General features: G+C 35.6%; 1 protein-coding gene across 3 annotated transcripts in view; it reads left to right on the top strand.

The window, feature by feature from the left end:
* Positions 1-17,810, top strand: part of eys (EGF-like photoreceptor maintenance factor) — a 176,769-nt gene that overhangs the window by 64,798 nt on the left and 94,161 nt on the right. For all 3 annotated transcript variants that reach the window (XM_081616684.1, XM_017309076.2, XM_008429846.2), the window contains exons 23-25: positions 701-822; positions 2,904-3,025; positions 4,896-5,155. In XM_081616684.1, the coding sequence (XP_081472810.1) occupies positions 701-822; positions 2,904-3,025; positions 4,896-5,155 (504 nt within the window). The remainder of the gene's footprint in view (positions 1-700; positions 823-2,903; positions 3,026-4,895; positions 5,156-17,810) is intronic.

The raw sequence follows: 17,810 nt of genomic DNA, 5'->3' as shown, positions 1-17,810 counted from the left end.
CGCAAAAAGACAGAGTGACAGCATAGATTACGTGGTAAATCTTTGGGATAATGAAGAATCCTGGGACCCTCACTGGGGAAGTAATAAATTTACTCTTGTAAGAACTGCAATTACCTCTGTCACTGGCTGCCTGTACCCATGTTGTGCAGGAGAAACAGAGTGAGGCATCTCTCTTTAACGTCATTAATAATTAAGAAGAGGGAGCAATGCATTATTAGGTGTGGGAGATTCTACATTTTAATGGAAAAAAAAAAAACCTGGCACATTTATAGTATTTGGATAAAGAAAACCATGAGGATTTGAGCTGTCCTTTTCTGTTGATCTACTTTCCCTCTCATGCTATGCCCTGCGTGCATGTTGAGTGTGCTTCTTTAAAAAACAATTTTTTATTGAGAAGACACATGAGACAGCAATGAAGAATGTATGGCTTCTATAAAAATGTTGATTTGAAGATGCTCATAATGGCAAAACCGATCAGACTAATGTTCAAGACGCATTTCCAACAAAGGCTTTACTGATGCTGCAGAAGGTGTTTATTTAAAGGTCATATTCACAGGGAAAAAAAAAATATGGTTCCCAACGGTCATTATGCTTTATGCTAATAATCAGCACTTACCTTTGCCGAGATTTAGTACCCACAGAGCAATGAATTATTTTTACAGTACAAGGTCCTATAATTGTGCTGCTATCTTTCTTCTAGTTGTAGATGGGTTTTACTGCCTTTGTAGTCCCGGTTATGCTGGCCTGAGATGTGAGGAAGACATTGATGACTGCGTGAACAGTTTGTGCAGTCCCAACTCTGTCTGTAAGGATCTCCATCAGGTGAGTGGGGTTTTGTTTTTCAAATATAATTGTGTTTTTTTTTTTTTGTTTTCTTTTTAAAAAGCTTCAAACTGGGGTGTGTCCTGTAGGTATGTATATTATCAGCAGTATTTGGTAACATAAAGATAGTTGCATTATATTTTAATGGGAGAAATGCATGTTACATTTTTATGGTTCTTTTGCAGTGTAAAGTATTCAGTCTGGTTATCCTATTGAAACTGAGTAAACTGGTAGCTTGGCCCACACAGCTTTATTTCAATACATTAGAACGTCATTTAAACATTTAATTATAATTCAATTCAAAGCAATATATTATTTCAGTTCATTACACAAAGTGATTTTTAAGTGTCTGCAGCAGTTAATTAAAAGCAATTAAAAGGGAGGGTTGTTAATAGAAAAATGTTGCATTGTATTATGGGTTGCACAATCATGGGAGACCTTCTCAGTTGTCCTGCAGCCAGTCGCTGGCACCCTCCACAAGAAAGACAAGCCACGAAATGTGACTGTTCAGTGTTGCAACCAAACATATCAATGAAAATGTGCCTGTAATGAAAAAAGTGTAATAGAAAAAGCTATTAAAGTAATATATCTACTATAGCCTTGAGAGAATTGTAAATCAAGGCTCTTTCTGGATTTATTGAGGAGATTTACAAGGTATGCCAAGCACACACTTTAAAAGCTTTGACAGATTTTTAACTTAAGAACATTTAATAAGAATCTTTTCTTGAAACCGAAGAAGAGCTTTTTAAATTTAATGGTAAATTCAGGACAAACCCTATTTGCTACTTGTGGAACATTTTACAAAATACAAAGAAAAATCCTACTGTTGCTCCTTTTCTAACTTTAAGTGGAATTCCCTAGAAAAATACAACTGAAAAATAAAACCTTTTAGATACAACTCAACATGATAAACAGACTAGAATGGCATCTCAGTCAATATGTTTTTAATCCTAATATTGGGGAATAATTTTCATTATCTCATCATTCAAATAGGGATGGTTTTCGGAAACTCTTCTTGTTTACACTGCAGCTATTTGTCTCTGTGAACACCTCGTCCTGTGGAGCTTTTGCTTATTTTGGAGAATTGCAGTCCCTGAAGGTGACTTAGCAGCAAAAATGAGATTATGTCCTTTTGCCAGGGGTAAGGAATTGGAGTCTCCTGGAGGTATCTAATTTATCAAAAGATGACGGCATTTTCCCTCTCTGTCTTTTGAGCCCATATAGTACAAATTATAACAGACAAAGTTTAAAGGCTTCCCTCTGCAACATGAAATGATGATTATCTTGCATTAGGCCAAAAGTTGCTTTAGAGCATTCAACAGTATGTTGACATATTAGGATCCGCATCAACCCTTCACTATTGCCCCTTATATTGTATGTAGAGAGGTATTTACATCAGAAAGCAATGGGCACAAAACACCATGTTGTGATTTATTATAACTCATAATGCAAAAATAGCTAAGTGACGAGCAATCCACATGTTGATTCAAATCCACAAGATTTAAATAGAAGAACTGTAGAGACAATTTGTGACACATAATCTCCAAAAATACTAATACATGCATACATCTTTTTTTGTATTTGCTATTAACAACCATTCCCTGTCAGAAAGCACAGTTGTAATACCACATGCTTATAAAAGCTCATATTGTGTATATCGAATGGCACTGAGGAACAGGCTTTCATAATGTCCGTAGGGTGGAGAGTAGGAGGAATACATCTGCATAGTGGTAATAGGAAAATGTAAGACTACCATGACTGTTTGAGTTTAAACAGATTTCCGCAGGAACGAATATTTGTTCATGAGTAGGAAGTTATATTCTCCAGTGTTTGTTATTCATAACGTTTTCAAATGTTTTAAGAATTCCATCATCTTGTTTCTTGCTCAAGAAATTAGCGGGATGCAATGTCTGTTACATAACAAACCAATTAATAGCTTCTTGTTGCATATGCATCCCATTCAAAAGATGTGACATTGCAATGTGTACCTATCTTTAGCTTAAACACTTTTAATACCAAGTGCAGATGAGTCAAAATTTCCCTCTGTTTATCTGGTAGTGTTTCCAATTTTTCTGTTGCAGAGCTATGACTGTGTGTGTCAGTCCGGATGGGAGGGGAAATACTGCCAACGAGAAATTGATGAATGTTTGTCGCTGCCTTGCAAAAACAACGCCACCTGCACAGACCTTCTTGACGGCTACAAGTAGGTTGTGCTATTTGGCTCGAGGGCATTGTCCTCAGAATTCGCATCAGATATTTAATAAATGCATAAAAAGAAGCTGTTTAGAGACAGCAATATGTCCTTCCACTGACAGCGGGGATAATGAATTGCAGATGGCAAGTAAAACAAATGAGACAATCAATGGCTCACAGCATGAAAAGGTTTCAGGGGATCTGGGACTCATCGGAGAAGAGAGCCAGTGGTGCAGCTTCGGCTTATGCCCCGCTCTCACTGGGGACACGCAAAAGTGCTTCAGGTGGAAAAGTTGGTGGTTGGACAGGAATGCAATGAGGAATCGTTGCCAACTGTGTAGCGCCTGCTGTCACTAAGTGAAATATCCACCTGGCTTTAGAGCAAGTACTTCAGATTCACACACACACATAGACACACAGGTATTCTCATTCTCTATCCCATGTCCCTCTTTCTATGTTAAGCATGCAAGCATTTCCTTTTAATCCCCACTCAGCACTCTCACCTTTGGTGTCCTACATTCAGCCATCCAGAATTAAAAGCTTCTCTCACCAGCAGTGCAATTAACCTGCGAATTTCCCACACTGTCTTACACAAAGATGCAGGACAGAAGTGCCGGCGGATGGTGTGTGACATTATACTTCAATGCAAGAGAATGTGTAGAATGTAAAATACCGCACACTACTCTACAATAGCATGCCAAGTATTAATATCCGTTTGATCATTTTCATTTTTTTGTAATGTTACAATGACAAATTTGGATATGTTTTTTTTTTCCACAAACAACAAATATTACAAATAGTCTATGGGCATATTTTCGCACTTTTTACTCCTGTGCAATCGTATTGTTTTTGTGGATGTATTTTATTGAAACTTACTGTAACATAGTAAAAATACTAATAGACAAAGTTGAACATTTTCACAAAAATAAAAATGTTTGGCATTGAAAATACCGTAGCTATTGTCTACAACACTCTCCAAATCAGCACCTTATCAAACCTTTGGCCTATTCTCAAGCCGTTTGACCATAGTGATGATAAATGCAAGTTGACGGGCAGTGGTTGTTTTCTTCCACATGTAGCACTTTTCACGTTGGCCAAAAAGTGTAGTTTTGGTCTCATCTGATCAGAGCGTATGTTTGTTGTGTTCCCTTGTGTAAAACTGGGCACACAAGTTTCAGGCGAACTTGCTTCATTTTCTCATTAGAATGCTTCTGAGGGCAATTAGTTGCATGGAAGTTTGTTTTGGGTGTGAGACTAAAAATGAGATGAATATAAAAGCACAGCACACTTTTGTTGTTTTCCATGCATAAATATGAAAATATATTAAAATGTTTAAATTATTACTCAGTTGTACATTCTTTTGGATCAAAATATGTTATTTTTAATAAGTGCACAATATTTTTTGCTATAATTTTTGGCTTATTGTATTATGTTATTCATTTTAAGTTTTTATATATTTAAATGTATGACTGACCACGACAAAAACAAGAAACAAGTCTCCCCAGGACGTTTCGAGTTATTTATAGATTCTGAAAGTGTGGATTGACATGAAACAACATAGAAATAAAAATATCTGAATGTTGACACTACGCAAATAAGATCGAAGCCGGCGCTTGGTCCACCCAGACATCTTGCACAGTTGAATGGTTGACACGGAAGATTAAAGGATTTCTCATACAATCATGAAAGAACAAAGGCAACACTCTAGCTATGCTTTTGATGAGGGAACGACATTGTAAAATCATGAACGTACTTAGTTTACTGAACTACTTAGAAAACGCCCTTACTTGCATGTAATTTATTTAGGAATTGTTTTATTAGTGTTATTAAATTACTGTTACTAAATTACTTCTACATGTCTCCTGTCACTTGTATTCAAGGTGTTTTTGTTCACCGGGCTGGACAGGTGTGGACTGTGCACAGGATGTGAATGAGTGTGATTCTGGACCCTGTCTAAATGGAGCTCGGTGCACACAGTCAGACATACCTGGGGAGTTCTCCTGCACCTGTTCCCCCTTCTTCACTGGCCTCTTGTGTGACCTGCCTTATGACCCCTGCGACTCCCTCCACAACCCCTGCCTGCACGATTCCACCTGCCTGACACGCTCCAATGGAACAGCCTCTTGCAGATGCTCAGCTGGTGAGAGAGCTCTTTGCAGCAGCCTCATAGTTTCGCTTCTATAATCTTCCCCCATTTTTAGTAATTTCTACATAAAGTATTTAAATAGCTGTTGCAAAGCTCAATTGTAGTTGCATTGAAAAAGCAGCATATATGCTTTATTTACCTTCCATCTGAATCACATTATTATTTCTATGAAAAGTTGCTTTATTAACAGATATCAAAGCAATTCTAGAGAGCCCAGCAGTTGCTTGCTCTTTTACTTTTTTCCCACACTCAATGGATGCCGCATCACTGCTGTACCAACAAATACATGTTGGTAAGGCATATATTTGTGCGGCACAGATGTGTTGTCAGACTTAAATGCCTGGCATAAGTAAAAAAAAAATATGTGGTGAGATCAGAGAGTGCAGAACTTAACGGGGATAAAGCGGTATTATACTGATTGTAAAATAACTGTCTATTCTGAATTTTTTTTTTTTTTTTAGTATATCCTGCAATGCGGTTTAGCCATTCTGAAGCAATTTAAAAAATAGGAAATGAATGTTGAAAATATTACCTTAGCTTATTAAAGGTTTAACTTTTATCAAGTATTTATTCTCTCTGTGTGTCTCTTTCTCTCTTCCTCTGTCTCTTTTTCTCTCGTTTGCTGAAGTTTACATAAATGATTTTCAAACTAATTTTAAGTTATTATCGTGAAAAGTCATAGAAGGAGAGAAAGTCTGAGAAAGAACAAAGAGAAAGTCTGAGAAAGAACATGCCCAGGTGGTCTCAGACCGCCTGGGCATGTCAGATACTTAAGCCAAACCATGAAAATAGAACGTAAGAAAATGCCTCCTTCTGGATCAGACGAATGATGGTTTTCTTGGAAAATAATTGCATTTCTGCTCCAGGTTTGCAGATTCTGAGTAAGTGCATGCTACTGTGTAATATTTATGCGCAATAAACTCTGTAATATTTTATCAGAAATATGCAGAAATATTTTTTTGATGAATGAAGGGTATTACATTACACATATATTGTAGGTTTGCAGAATTTACAAGTATATATCTGGTATATAGATCTTTATATGTAAAGTTTAAAAAAAATCTCACTCTCTAATGAAACTACTATATTTTCCTGTGTTAAGTAAGCTAAGGATAACCCGATTTTTTTATTTGCTAACTGCCACAATACTGAGTATTTCTTTATTTTTATTTAAACACTCTTTAAATTCAGAAGTTTGCATTTACTTACCATTAGGTAAAATTGCTATTAAAGTGCATGACATGGGTTAACATTTTGATTATCCATCCATTATCCAACAGACTTATCCCTTGTGGGGTTGCCATGGGTACTGCTGCTTCTCACCATCCCAACCCAAATGACCAAACAGAGGATCTTATCCACAAACTTAAGGAATGTGGTTCTATAAAAGCAAAAAAATAAATAAAAAATAAAAACACAGTAACATTAGTAAACATGATGTACAGATTTCCTTAAAATAAATCATACAAAATATTTAAAAGGCCAGCTTAAAAAAGGCCATTTATTCAGGGTAAAATTGTTTTATCCAAAATTATTTAACATATTAACATCAATAACATATTGGTGTTTGCTTTTTTAAACTTATCAGGTGGTTGAGCATTCCTGTACACAAATCTACTTGTATTTCACAAACATCTGGTTGCATGTAGATTTCACATTAATTTTGGCTTGCATTGAAAATTAAAATTTTAGTTCTGTTAGATTTGATCAGACATTTATATCATAGAAATTGATTTTTTTTCTTTTTTTTTTTCTTTACTTGCTAACTTCTCATCATACAGGTTAGGATGCTATGAGGTTGCGCTGTAACTAATGGCTCTCTCTGCACAGAGATGAAAGAGATGTTGCCAGATATAAATAGAGCAGCTGGGTTAGTTTCAGAAAGGTTCCTTGGAGAGGAATAGGAAATTGGGAACTGGCTGCATACATTACAACAAGAGCTTTGCGTGGGCTAGGTCGTTTTCTCTTCACACAAGCGACTGTGACTCACTACTCTTCCTTATTATTCACTATAAATCCAACCTACATAACAGTCACAGAGCTGTTATACAACTTGTGACTTGAGTTGTTATTTACCATTGAACATAGGTCATAAGTCAAGGAAATTGTGTTGGCTTCACAGTATGTCCAATTAGATTTTTGAAAAATCTGCATATGTCTGCAGATTTCATCCCGAAGGCAAATCGTGTATCACATTCTGTAGATGACCATCGGACATGGATGTTTTCAAGGTTATTTTACTTTTATTTGGTTCATTTATTGTTTTGTATAGCTTCTGGTGAATGTTCACTAAAGGACACTGAAACGTAAAAAGATTTGTTTTTAATGGAGACTTATTAGTCTTATTATGGACCTTGAGTGTTAACTAAGTTCAAAAGCAGTTTTGCAGTAGTTGGTGGTCAAAGACAGCCTGCAGGTGTGTGTACTACAGAGCTGCTTCGAAATTCATCCATCCGTACCTGCTTCATCTTCTTTAGGGCCATAGAGGCCTAAAGCTCAACCTTGCTGTCTTTGGACAAAAGGAAAAATACACTTTTAATATGACCCCAGTTTATCACAGGGCTTTTGCAGAGCCAGAACACCATATGCACTCAATGTCATATTTATGGTCAATTTAGCATCTCTGATTTATTTTACATATGTCTCTGGACTATGAGGTAAATGTGAGCTACCTGTTCCTAGAAAAACCAGGAACAGGAATAGCATGGAAATTTCATACAGAAAATATGAGGCTTGCTTGACATCAGTATATATTGGTTGGTTTGTTCAGTTTGAATTCCTGAGAATTACTTCAGTTTAACATGAAAATATTTGCTGATATTGATGATAATATATGGCGTATATCAGTGAACTGGAATTTAATTTTGATTTTATGGAAGTGCAGTTGCTCCCCTAGTTTTAACATATTAATCTTTGAATATGTGCCACACTTGGTTTCTGTTGCCAAGTGTGGCAACAGAAACCAATGCATATTATTTTTCCACTACAATGAAATTCAATTTCTGTCCATTTATCATATGTGGGATTTAACACAAGGACTGAAATTGTGTAGACCCTTTCTAGTCTTCCTAGGTTGACAAGTGACAGGAGGAAGGTGGGATCAAGCCCACAACATTTGGATAACAAGACATTGACTCTTCAAACTGAGTCACAGTCACCCCGTAGCGTGTTTTCTTGAAAACCAAAAATGTTTCCAAAATCACATTTGGAGGACTATCAAACTTGTCATCAAATGTTATACAATAGATCCAATCTGATATATTAATCAGGATCTTCTACCTGATCCTGAAGTTTGAACACCTACTGCTACAGATATTTTCACATCCATAATACTTAAGAATTGTTTTTGCTCCTGGTGTTAAATATGATAATATGAATACACTCCATATGTGCTGTCAGCAATACTACTACATGCTTCCTTTTGTGTGTCAAGAATGACATGTATTATCTTTGTGTTCATGGGCTATTTTTGTCATTTTTAATAAAGACAATTATTTTTAAGGAATTTTGTAGTATAATAATTTCCACACAAGATTGATTTTATTAGGGGTGCACTGATTGCAGTTTTCTGACTGATCACCAATCTTTAAAAAGCCTGACCTGCCGATTCCGATTTTAGCCAACATACATTTTTTTGTCCGTATTGCTAAATTTAGCAAGAAAGTTGCTAAATTTATATAGAGTGTTGGAAACAGTGGGGTGTTAACTGCAATCATTCATGGCCTGGTGGATGGGTCTTATCTACCTCTCCTCCAGAGATAGATAAGATCAACCGATAAGATTTCTTTCTCCATAACCCTTGTGCGTGCGAGGACTAAGGGAAACGTAGAGGACTATGGCAAATGATACAAGTTTTACGTGTGTGGGGTCGGTTGGACCCCATTTCTACATACAAGGGTTAAGTAGTGGTCGATCACTGATCCCCCACAATTAAGGAAATTGGGGCTGATTTTATTGGTGCACCACTAGATTTCCTGGTTAAAGTGATTTTTCTATGAACATAGAACCACTTGAAATATTTAAAAAATCAGGGGAAAAAAACTGCAGCAAAAGAACTTATCCCAAAGCAAAAGAATATCTATTTTGTATGCCTGTGTGTATAAGAGTATTTGTGTGAATAAACAACCTAAGTATCTGTTCATTCAAAGAGCTTGTTAGTTGTACACCTTGCAGCTATGACACCCGTGTGACAAACACAAATGCGTCATAGCATGTTTGATTTATTCCAATGTTTGATTTATAAGCAAACCTAATTATCAATGTGCATTAAGACAAATGTTGAGCCAACACACAGAGAAACACCAAAGCTATGCAGGCAGTAATGGCAGCCAGCTAGAGTAGTGAACATACCAAATAGGCTAATGTAATGATGGATTGGTGGAATCCTATTTCCTTCTGAAATTAAACTTGATTTTTATTATAGATAAACTGTATTAGAATTAAGATAAGTTGGTGCTCAAAACTAGCTGGGGAAACTCATAGAGACTCTGAAAAAATACACTACATATAAACTTATGGCATGTGATTGACTGAACCATCTTTTATTTATCATAGGTTGTTTTCAAACAGTCAGACGAGTGGATCAAAGCTCTTGTATTTGTCTATCAGCAAGAAAGGAAACTTTTTTTTTTCTAAATAATAACGTAAGTTTCTCTATTTTGGTACCAGGTTTTGAAGGACTATCAACCGTAAAACTTGGACTCAACTACTGGATTTTGAAATGAAGTCTGATCCTGAATATTCATTTACCTTAGTTTGTAAACTTTGAACTTTATGTACAGTATGCAACATTGTGAGACTTTTGCTGTGGAAAGCAAATGGAACAAGATGTTGCTGACACGTTTGTAAAATAAGTTACTGTATTTTATGGTGTGACAAAAAATAAGATGTCAAGAAATGTTTCCACAACCACTGTAGATATGTAAACTCAGGTTGCCTCTTAAAAATGTGTAGTTGTCAAATAAATAGACACACAAGATTATAATAATTCTGATCATTTCACAGCAAATGAGCATTATTAAAAATAGAAAATGAAATCAAACTTACTCAAAAACTGCTTGACAGTTTTTTTACAGCCAGTATTTTACATAGCATGTTGAGTTTGAATTAAAATTTCAAGAAATAAAATTCCTGTAAACTGTGCCATACAAAATACACAGCTTGAAATGTGAAAATCAATGATTGATTGAACTGAGCTAGATAATTTTCTTTAAGACTTTTTTATCAAGGCTGTCTTTGATCAAATAAGTTACACAGTACTTCAGAAAAAAAATGCATTTTTACTGTAGGGTAACAGATTTTTCTTTGTCAGACTTTCTGCATAGATTTTTTTTTTATTAAGATTAATGTGTGGTCATAGTTTTCCCAAAGTACTTAATTTAGGATTAGGGCATTTTTAAAAATTGTTGATGTGGCAATTTTAGTGTTCATCAGTTCTACCAATTCTAAAAGGCAGTTATTTAGAGGTTTCTAGTGGGACTAACATTAAAGGATTTTTGCACAACGCAGTCACAATGGGAGTGAGATTTGTCTACAAAGGTACACTGTGTGGACCTGGAGGGCACAAACCAAAGTTTGCTGAATGAAATAAAAAGAAAATATAGGTGCAACAGTCATCCTTTGATCATGGAGAGATTGTATAGGAAGGTTTTGTTCTTGCGAACAATGACTGTGCTGAGACTCTGACCAGGAGGCTAAAGTCATCTTTTCTGACCGGCACAGCTGTTCCGTTTTCCTCCTAATGAGGAGACCCAGCGGGGAGTGGCAAACTTCATAGAAGAGAAACCTGAAAGTGAAGGAGTTAGGGGAGAGTGTGTGTGTAATGTGCAGGGTTCATGGTCAACAACAACAACAAACGAAACAAAGGATACTTAGCTTTTATACAATGAACCATATTGTCACCAGCGGCTTGACATTCAATGTACGTATAGAGAGGTTATAACACTGAACCTAACCTTGGAACATTGAGTAGGCTTCCTGTCGCCTACTTAGGCTGGATCTGTGAAGCCTTTACGGGGGATAGGCTCAACCACCAAAGGATTTCTCTTTTTCAAATGAGAGATTTGGTTTCCTGTCTTCTTGCTAAGAACACGATATATACGGTATATGTTAAAAACTATATTAATTCCTGTTGGCTAATGTTTGTTGATGACAAGATCGTCTGACATCAAAACAGAGCAAGCAGGAATCCAGTTAGTCACCATTGAGATGATGCCTGTCATTGCCAGGTCTTCCTTGAAATGAGATGTTTTTTAAAGAAGACCTGGCAATAATAGGCAGCAGCATAAAACAAAACGGTTACAAATGTTACATACAAATAACATCCACAAAAACAACCTAAAAAGTTGTAACACCTACAAATTCCACTCAATATGGCTTAATCAATGATTTCACATTTATTAAGAGTGAAATGCATTAGAGTTGAGATGCTTAGTGCATCTCTACTCTAATGCATTAAGCATTCAATCAATACTGATGAGAATTAGACAAGTATTAGTTTGACCAGAGCAGGTGGTCAGTGAAAGCACTATACGTAAATACTAACAGATAATGCAAACAGCAACACTCAACAGTGTGGGACATTTAGATTTGAAAATATTTCCATTCAACCAAGAAGTTTGTTTCCCCACAGTAATGAGATGCACACCCTTCAAAAGATTGTGCAACAAAAGTAATTCAAATATTAAATTGAAGTTATATGTTTTGTTTTTTTTTTACATTTTGTTTAATCCCCTTAACATGTCCTCGTGACAGTAAAAGGGCTACAAAGTGCTATGTCTAAAAAAAAAATATTTTTCTCAATAATCAACAGAAAAAGTGTTTTTGTGTGAGAGAAATCAAACTCTTCTTATGATTGCTGAGTAATATTTTCAATGTTTACACTGGTACTTCGACAAAATCTACATCAGGAGCGGTACTGACAGTTTCCTGGGCAAGCAACATTCAGCACCCTGTGGTTTAATCTGTTCGTTTCTTCAGTATACTGGTGGGGTCACGCTTCAGGAATAAGTCTCTGCACTCTGGAGTTTAGTTGAACATCGAAGATTTTATTACAAACTGCAGCCTAAGTCAGCACATCCGAATTACAAGGAATTCTTGGCCCGATCATAAAGAATCCCCCCAATCGCTGGACAATGTCCCAGTTATAAGGCTCTGACAAACACATATTGTCCAAAGTAAACACATTACCACATACTTTTATGTTCCACATTTATGTCTTCTTTGGGTCCTGAGGGTGGGTTGTCTGCTGCTGCATCTGGAGTACATAGATTAAGCTTGTATTTTGAACTCAGTGTCTTTTGACCTTTGACCTGACGGTTTTTCCCAAACATTCTGTTGTGGGATTGAGTCCTCTGAAGTGAAGGGGGTGATGGGTGATGGGGAAGGGAGAGGAATGGTGATGGGTCAAACCTGCTAAAGAACTGGTTCAGGTTTGAGATTGCCTCCTGCTAAACATTTAAGTAATGAGCCACAGTGAAGCTATGCCAGTTAAAGATAATATAAACTGAGAGAATGCACTACCTAAGATGAGTTGAAAAGTCTTTTCTTATTACATTTGTTTTGTCCTTTTGTAAAGGAGTTGGATTGTGTGAAGCATAGCAGAGCTGTTTCAACTGATAAACCAGCTGCACCAACAGATGCAGCTGGTTATCTGAATAGGCAGGTTTACTTTATGGCATCGTAGAAGATCATTCTTTCTGTGTGCCAGGAAAATAAAGAAACAGTACATAGAAAATAAATTAAAAACACAAAAAAAACATTTCAGTAATGATGAAAAAAAAAAAAAAAAAAAAAAAAAAACTAGTCAAGATATGATAACACCATGCAGTATTTTATAAACCAAGAGGGAATATTTTTCAACCTTCCTCTTTCAAACAAGTAGCCAGTGCAATGATTGCACTGACCTGATGTTTGAATGTAAATTATATTTTATGTATTACTTTCTGCATTAAAGAAGAATTGCTCCACACTAGGATTTATAGAAATTGCCGTGGCTTAGATGAAGGGATCCAGTTGCTCATACAGGTTAGGTTTTTTAAGCTTTTTCTTCGTATATTTGTTCTTTATAATTAATACTTTTAGCATTGTGCCTTAGGAAACCAGCAAAGTAACTTTAAATGTCAACATAGCTGTACTTAAAACTCAAAATAAAAAAAAAAATCAAAGGTCAAAGAATGGTCATTTAAGACTGCAATTCACTGCATGTAAATTAAGGACAATTGTTTTGTTTAATATTTTGAAAGTGAAGGCACGCAGAGAATAAATAAGCATTATTATGTTGAAAATGTTAGGTTTCGAATTAAAGTGTGTTCCCTGTTGGGGAAGGGTTAGAAAAGGTCAGTGATATTTGATTGTTAAGGGCAAAGGCTAATCTTTTCCTTAACTTTGAGACCTCTGTTCCCAGCGTAGACAACTGATACATACAAGAAGTAGTAGAAAATCATTATTAAATCAATTGTGTTCATAAAAAAGGGTAAATACAGAAAGAAACATTTCCATCTTTAACTCTAGAATGTTTCATACTCTGTGAAGAAATGGAAGATTTTTATATATTTAAATATCTAAATTATCAGAATATTAATGACAGAATCTACCTATTTATGGAGTATATATAACAGCACAATATAACTGTAAGGTATGTGAGATAATAATCAAAATTCAATGAGAACATGAGCATATTTTCAGTTTTGTCGAATAACACAGATTTCCTGTTTTCAATTTTTCCAGCAAAAATTCTAATGCTTTTAACATTTATGTAATATATAGACAGAATAAACTAGCAGTAGCATGAAAAACTAAACTGAAATTATCTGCTACGGGGAAAAGGAGGGCCTGAACTGTTCATGACGCCCCAAAACTTTCTTCTATACTAAGGAATATTTTCATAGGTTGCCTCAATGGCAATGATCCTCATAAACTGGTTACAAAAGTATTTATTGCTAAAATTCTGTCATTTTATCCTGACAAAGAAGAAAATAAAAGAATGAAAGATTGTTTTTTTTGTTTATTAAAATCTGCATTTTATTGATTCTCAAAGACTTATGTAATCACTCAAACCCAGTAACCTCCATAGTTTATTTTAATCATTTGAGAAAATACAGCTTTATTGATCTGAATTTTTCATAAAAGTTAGATTTTTCTTTCTAACAATAAAATACTTGCAATCCCAAATGTTTATTAACATGATTATGAAGCACAGAGGAAAGAACAAGTGCATCTAGCCGTTTCTGCTGTTGTCATAGGCTATTTATTGGTGATGTTTGTTTATGGTTCAAGGCCTGATTGTGCTTTGAAAAAGTGGTAGGAAGCCAGTCCTGACAAAATTAATATAGGTATTTTAGTTTGCTGTTTATAGCTTTAAGTGTCTTTCTGCGGGTGGCTTACATTGTTTTCTTATACTATGTGTAGAGCTATAGAAGGAAAAACAGAAGCTAGGGGTTGCGTTTAATGATCTCAAATAAGTGGTTTGGCAATTTGAAGCGGACTAGATCTTTGCTGCATGTAAAACTGCTGTGGTCACAGTTAATAATGCCTTTTGAAAACACAAGCAAAGTGTGGTAAAAAGACGACATAGGCACGCTGTGGGCTCGACATCAGCTGTGGTTAAGCACTTGCACATCATAGTGAGAAAGAGGTTGGTGGCGTCATTTATACATAATGCTTAAAAATAGGTCCCAGGTTGGTTACAGCTGTACGGTAAACAAATTTTAAATAAACTCGGTGTTTAATCATTTTGTGCCTTCATTTGCAGAGCTGAAGAGGTGGTCCAGGTGTTGAAGAGAGTGGTAAATAGGCTTCACTATCCTGGTTATATGCAAGACTTTTCTATTCTCAACCCACTTATTCAAGTAACCCACTTTTTGGTTGCGTGAAGGATTGAACTCAATACTCTTTGAACTGCAGCAGCAGAACCTGGTGGTTTTATATACGTTTGTTATTTTCTTTTTAAGAAATGGACATAAATCAGATTCAAATATAATTTATAGTGTTTCTGTACTGGTTTAACAGTTTATTTATGCAATTTAAATTATTATTTTACGTGATTTCAAATCAAATCAAAATATTGTCAATAGTTATAAAAAAGTAATAAAAAAAAGAAGTCTATACTAGTGAGAAACTCATCAGTCACAGGAACCAAACAAGTTTCAGCTTGAGGCATGAACCCAGACCGGCTTTTTAGAAACTATAAAAAATCCAATTTTATATAAATTTGATATACAATTAAGTTCAAGGCAGCACTCAAATTATTCAATGAAAAGTTATATTTTCCTTGATCTTAGGTTTGTCCTGATTTTAAGAGTATATTGCAGAGTGCAGATACAAGAAAGCCTGAATAAAATACAGGAGAGCTCATTTCTTCTATCTTTTAAAAAGTAAGTGACACAAGCCAAATTCAAAAATGTTTCTAGAATTTTGGATGTCTTAGACTTATTTATAATCTAAGTTCTTCAAGACATACATGCAGTATCTGCTGAACTAATAGTAGCTAGTAACAGTTTCGGTATTTATTAACATATGCTGACATATTCTATTTTTAAAATGATTGTAAAATGATCTTGGAAATCAGCTGCAAAAGTCTGATTGGTGCTTCATGAGACAAAACTTACAAACTAACCAAATAAACAGTTTGAAAACCAATTTCATCTTCTTTTTTTTTTTTGTTTTTTTTTTTTTTGCAAGATCTGAACATTAAAGAATTATTGTCTTTTTGTAAATGTTTTGATGCCAATGTGAATTTTAATCTTGGCTGAATGCGATAACTAAAGAAATAAACAAACGTAAAAAAGCTCTCAAATCCAAAGCACAATAGATTCCAATCAACATTTTAAACTCAGAAGGTCAGAACTGTGACTCAAAACCTGCAGTCATATTGCGTTTTCATTTGGGTCAGATAATCCTGCGCAGATTAAACCCCCAGTGACATCTGACATTTGATGTGTGACAGCACACAGATGAAACCACAGACAGAGATCCTAATCTATATTGCAGAAGCAGTGGGTGATACAATTTTAAATAAGCCTCATCTTAGAAACTGTTACATCTGTGTGGCTGAAGACAAAAGTCTCAACTGTGCCAGTCCAAACCAAACTAACACTTGCAAAAAAAAAAAAAAAAAAAAAAAAGAAGACATTCATCATTTTCCAATTGAAATGTCAATCAAAGTTAGCTGAGTATCCACTGGGGATTACGCACAATTTCTTCTCCTCTGAGACAGTTACTGGCAGCTGCAGTGATCACATACTGTAGCTCCTGCCAGATGATGGAATGGCTTTGTGGGCTCGCGCCTTGGGTATCCCTTTCTGTACTCTGTCAAACAGAAGCCTCTAGTCACTGCTTAGTGGTAGAAGATGCATTACATTGCATTGACATTCGAAATAGTCCCCAAGGTGCTCCACTGTGCCTTTGACTGACAGACCAGCTAGGAAAGCTGTGTTGTCCCATAATTCACAAAACACACTGTTCTCTTTGTGGTCTCATATGTCCCTGGATGCACTGAGTAGTGTCACTCCCTTTATCTTGCCCTTTTTTTTTCTTTTTTTTTTTCCTTTGTAATGTATCAAAATTGGAGCACCATTCTTTTTTGTGTGTGTCATTTCGAAAACACAAGAAGATGAGAAAAATACTGATACAAACATAGTGTTTTGTGTCTACACAAAACACTATGCAAAACACTTATTCTAAAATCTAAAAATGAAAATTCTAAAATCCAATGTTTAAAAATTATACGGATTCCTTTTTTTTCTGTTGGGATCATACATGCATTCTTGTTTGTATTTTCTTATACTTTTAAGTGTCAAAATTCAGTTGTCATTCTGCTGTGTGCAAATGTTTAGCATTTTGCATTGAGCATACTACTACTGACAGTCATGTCAGTCAGATTCCTGCTGAAGCTGCCAAGGCCATCTCCCAAGAGACCGCAAAAAAGTTTTGTTCTTGATTGTCCCATCCAGTTCCTTCTGTACCCGTTAAAGCTGAGGAAAGTATTACATCAGCTTTACCTTAAAAAATAATAATAATCTGAGTGTCTTGTCTGAGCTGGACTTGCGTTTGTTATTGCTGGACTACCAATGCGGCTTGTGGGATTTCTTTCACTGGAGCAAAGCTAGATGTGGAAGTTTCCTCATTCAGTCTTGCCAACTTGTTGAATGTTATTTACAACTACCATTTAAATCTTTTCCTGAAGTTGCACTTGTAATGCATTAACGTCTACAGGTTACTGAATAGCAATTGCAGCATAAACTTTATGTTCAGGCCGATAGCATCACAAATCTACCACCATATTTTACTGTTCTCATAGTATGCTTTCTCACATAATCCTTCTTTCCTACAAACAGTGTTGGTTTCCAGACATAGTTCCACTTACGTAAACTTCTAGCGGCACTTGGCAAACACTATGCTTTTGTGCTTATGACAGTAGGAGAGACAAATACTTCTTTGTTTTCCTGAAATGCCCCTGAAATAACCAGTTGGCATCAAAATTGTAGTTAATGGAGAGTTGTGACCCCAAGAAGACACTTTATGTTGTAAGGGGTAAATGCGAAGATGGCTATGTTCTTTTAGAAATCCTATCTTATAAATGTCAACACACATCTGTTTTAAACATCATCATCCGCATTGTCATTGAGGAGAATCTCATAACAATAGGTCT

Source organism: Poecilia reticulata, chromosome 15 (assembly GCF_904066995.2).
Source record: "Poecilia reticulata chromosome 15, P_reticulata-male-v2, whole genome shotgun sequence".
Taxonomy (NCBI): domain Eukaryota; kingdom Metazoa; phylum Chordata; class Actinopteri; order Cyprinodontiformes; family Poeciliidae; genus Poecilia; species Poecilia reticulata.
Note: the sequence above shows the minus strand (reverse complement) of the source record. Positions and strands in the feature narration are given on the sequence as shown.